Source organism: Camelina sativa, chromosome 20 (assembly GCF_000633955.1).
Source record: "Camelina sativa cultivar DH55 chromosome 20, Cs, whole genome shotgun sequence".
NCBI classification, from domain to species: Eukaryota; Viridiplantae; Streptophyta; class Magnoliopsida; order Brassicales; family Brassicaceae; genus Camelina; species Camelina sativa.
In genome coordinates this window covers 12,716,608-12,719,695 of record NC_025704.1, presented here as the reverse complement: position 1 = coordinate 12,719,695, position 3,088 = coordinate 12,716,608, and the positions used below count along the sequence as shown (strand labels likewise).

Here is a 3,088-nt window from a genome sequence, read left to right as displayed (position 1 = left end):
AAGCCTGAAAATCTCCCAAGTGCTTTAGAGAAAGCTCGGGAAGATCTTGTGGCAACTCTATCTCAAAAGCTTGGTTGAAGTTCTACTTCAAGAAAAACTATCTATGCAACAAGGTTGTACAGGGAGAAGGAAGAGCACATTGCTTGATTCTAGAAAACTGAAACGCATGTATAGACGAAATACTTAATTGGTTTTGGATCATTATTAGTCAATGAGATGTTGAGTAGGTTGCTATTGATGACATTTTCGGTTAGATAATTCGAATGAATATGTCGTCAGTTGCTTCAATTCGGAAAAAAAACGTCTACCGTTACAGAGATTGAAATTTCGGTGTTTTCTACTCTTTTCATTCGGTGTCCGGTTCAATTTGAGTTAAACATTTTTCTTTCCTTTCGTCGAAAAATCTTTTTATTGATTGGAAGATCATTACAAAGGAGTTGTTGAAGCCACACAGTTGTATATATACTTACTTTTGCAGTTTCAACAAACTGAACTAAAATACCTGCACAATACTAGGGGTTGCAGAAGTCACATGATCTGAAAACTGTACACTTCCATAACCTTCTGGTCCACCGAGACATTTTACTTTACCAGCACGTTCACAGAAAAATGCTAAATGTGCTGCTATATAGGCATGATATCCACTGTCATTTCAGCCTAGAAACAAAGCAATATAGCAAAGGACAAATAACAAAAAAAAAAAATCCATATAGCAAAGGTGAAACGCAACCTATTAAATATGTATTTCTGAACGCTACCTGTGTAGATTGAGGCTTCAAGAGCAGCCACAGGTATGCTAGAGGTGTTGGCAACAAGTGCAGTACGTTTCATGACCGCTTCCTCACGATCATCAGGCAACATCATTGTCAATTGTGGGAAGTCCATAAGAACCTAATTTATGAGAAACCATCAGATCAAATGTGAAAATAGTATGAACAATATATATATATATATATGCAGATTCAGAATGAGAGAGATATACCTCAGCCATTTCATTTCCTCTCTCCCCACAACCAACATACACAACAGCATCGGAGTTGGAGTACTATGTATATAAGAACAAATTAGCTTTGGAAATGCAAAAAATATCCAGTAATTAAGTGGAACAGAACCAGAGTATCACGACCTACTTTGGAAAGTGCCTGACTGATAAAAGCTTTCCCACAGCCAAAAGCACCAGGAATGGCACAGGTTCCACCAAGAACAGACTGACAACAGGAAAATAAAGCAATCAACTATGTATGTAAAACTGTATTTTAAAAAGAATTTCGACTGCTCTAACTAGATTTTATTTATAGACTCAACTGAAAAGAAAATAAAGTTATCATAATAGACATCATCGGCCATATAAAACTTTTTTTGAGACTCACATGGTCGGTCATATAGAGTTATAGACTATAAAATCTTCTATAGACTTATAGAGTTAACAACTTAAACACAAGAAGATAACGCCCAACCCTTGTAGAGAACCATTGCGATAGGCCTGAAATAAGCATAACAGTGTATGAGAATTACGCAATATTATATGTTTACAAACACATAATCATAAGATAGAAAAAATGAAACAACTTAGAAGTGGGAGTTTGTGGCTTATCGAGTGTAAGGACTAATAAACCTTTCTTCTATCTTATATACTGGTCTGACTCTATAGTGATGCAAGACAAGTAAAGATAGTTATACCTTATATGATTTGGTACTGGTGTATGAGGTTAGTTGAAATCATATTATGTCCTTGGGGATAACACAGTATTCAGCCTTTAACCTTGTGAATCCGTGAGGGTCCAGGTTCAGAAGCTGATTGCAAGTAAACACCAATGTTTCTAACCCTGAATAATTGACACCAACCAGTAAAATAAACGAAAACAGCTTGTATAAGCACTAGAGTTAATTCATGATAAAAATGAAGTACAGAGAGAAGGATGATCCTAGATTTCGATAATTTTTCCTTCGAATTTTCAATCGCTTTTGGTTCTTACTTGGTGAGTTTACAGAGATACGGCTACCTTTGTTTCTTTTGGCATCCAGATCTGCATTAGATATTCCCTTCCTTTTAGATTTCTCTCCTTCATGGATGATTTGAAGTTCTTCCACATCTGGGTTGTCATCTGAATCAAGTTTCTATTTGCAAACCTCACGTGATCAAAGAGCTGATCTTGTTTTGTATCAATCCATCAACAGTTCATCATCTGACACATCAACTTCAAGATGACTCTGGTTCAGATTAATCTTGGATCTGCAATATATCACCAACAAGTCATATAAGTTGATCCAAACGCATGGCAAACCAATATTAATGCACTCGACTTAAAAAAATAAGAAGTCTTTCTACGGCCATGCAACTCCGAATCCGTATAGTCGTTAACGTTGTCCTTGTCTTCATCCAAAAAATCAGAACATATTCCACCGATTATCCCTGAAAAACAGAAACCAAGAACATCAGTACTTGAGCATTCAGAATCTTCTATGAGAACATTTGTAAATTGAGTTGGAAAGATACTTTGATGAAGTTTCATTTCAGATCTACTTCTGTCAGAGCCAGCTGCATGTATCCTTTCCTTACGTTTCTTGATTTGAAAATCTAGACAAATTTGATCATTTTACGCAAACCTTTCAATGAAAGGTTTGCTAGGAGTTTCATTTGTTCCTCAGGCTTCACAGAATTGAAAACCTTCGTGCCACATTTCTTGAGAAGCATCTCCAACCAAAGCTTCACCAATAATACTAGCATGACTCAAAAAAAAAAAAAAAAAAAAGAATCCGTAGAAACAAGTCTTAATATGATATATTTTTACAATCTGTAAAAATAAGAAAATATGTAAATTAAGTTGGAAAGATACTTTGATGAAGTTTCATTTGAGATCTACTTCTGTCAGAGCCAGCTGCATGTATCCTTTATTTACGTCTCTTGATCTGAGATGAACCAAGAGACAATATAAGAGTTAACACAGATACTAAAATCTAGACAATTTGAACATTTTAAGCAAATCTTTCAATGTTTGTTTGGATTTACATTTGTTCCTCAGGCTTCACAGACTTGAAAACCTTCGTGGCACATTTCTTGATAAGCAGCTCCAACCGAAGCTTCACC

General features: G+C 35.6%; 2 protein-coding genes and 1 long non-coding RNA gene across 3 annotated transcripts in view; 1 reads left to right on the top strand and 2 right to left on the bottom strand.

Annotated features, from left to right (window-relative positions):
• LOC104772470 (alanine--tRNA ligase, chloroplastic/mitochondrial-like) overlaps positions 1–147 on the top strand; it is a 10,710-nt gene extending 10,563 nt beyond the window's left edge. Inside the window, exon 10 of the mRNA XM_019241860.1 lies at positions 81–147. Coding sequence (XP_019097405.1) covers positions 81–147 — 67 coding nt within the window. The remainder of the gene's footprint in view (positions 1–80) is intronic.
• LOC104770622 (V-type proton ATPase catalytic subunit A-like) lies at positions 180–1,903 on the bottom strand. Its single transcript, XM_010495076.2, has 6 exons — positions 1,681–1,903; positions 1,371–1,483; positions 1,131–1,208; positions 983–1,045; positions 759–891; positions 180–657 (listed from the first exon to the last, which is right to left on the bottom strand). Exons 2-6 carry the CDS (start codon positions 1,380–1,382, stop codon positions 653–655), a joined length of 291 nt encoding a protein of 96 aa, XP_010493378.1. The 5' UTR covers positions 1,383–1,483; positions 1,681–1,903; the 3' UTR covers positions 180–652.
• On the bottom strand, positions 1,914–3,088 carry LOC104770621. The gene is made up of 4 exons (XR_002037112.1): positions 3,011–3,088; positions 2,838–2,910; positions 2,498–2,730; positions 1,914–2,413 (listed from the first exon to the last, which is right to left on the bottom strand). It is a non-coding gene; the product is annotated as an uncharacterized LOC104770621 (long non-coding RNA).

Bases quoted from the DNA above. Each gene is read 5' to 3' on its own strand.
- LOC104770622 (XM_010495076.2), bottom strand. The intron at 1,046-1,130 runs GTAGGTCGTGAT...TTATATACATAG, and splicing joins TCAGTCAGGCACTTTCCAAA to TACTCCAACTCCGATGCTGT. The intron at 892-982 runs GTATATCTCTCT...CTCATAAATTAG, and splicing joins GAGGAAATGAAATGGCTGAG to GTTCTTATGGACTTCCCACA.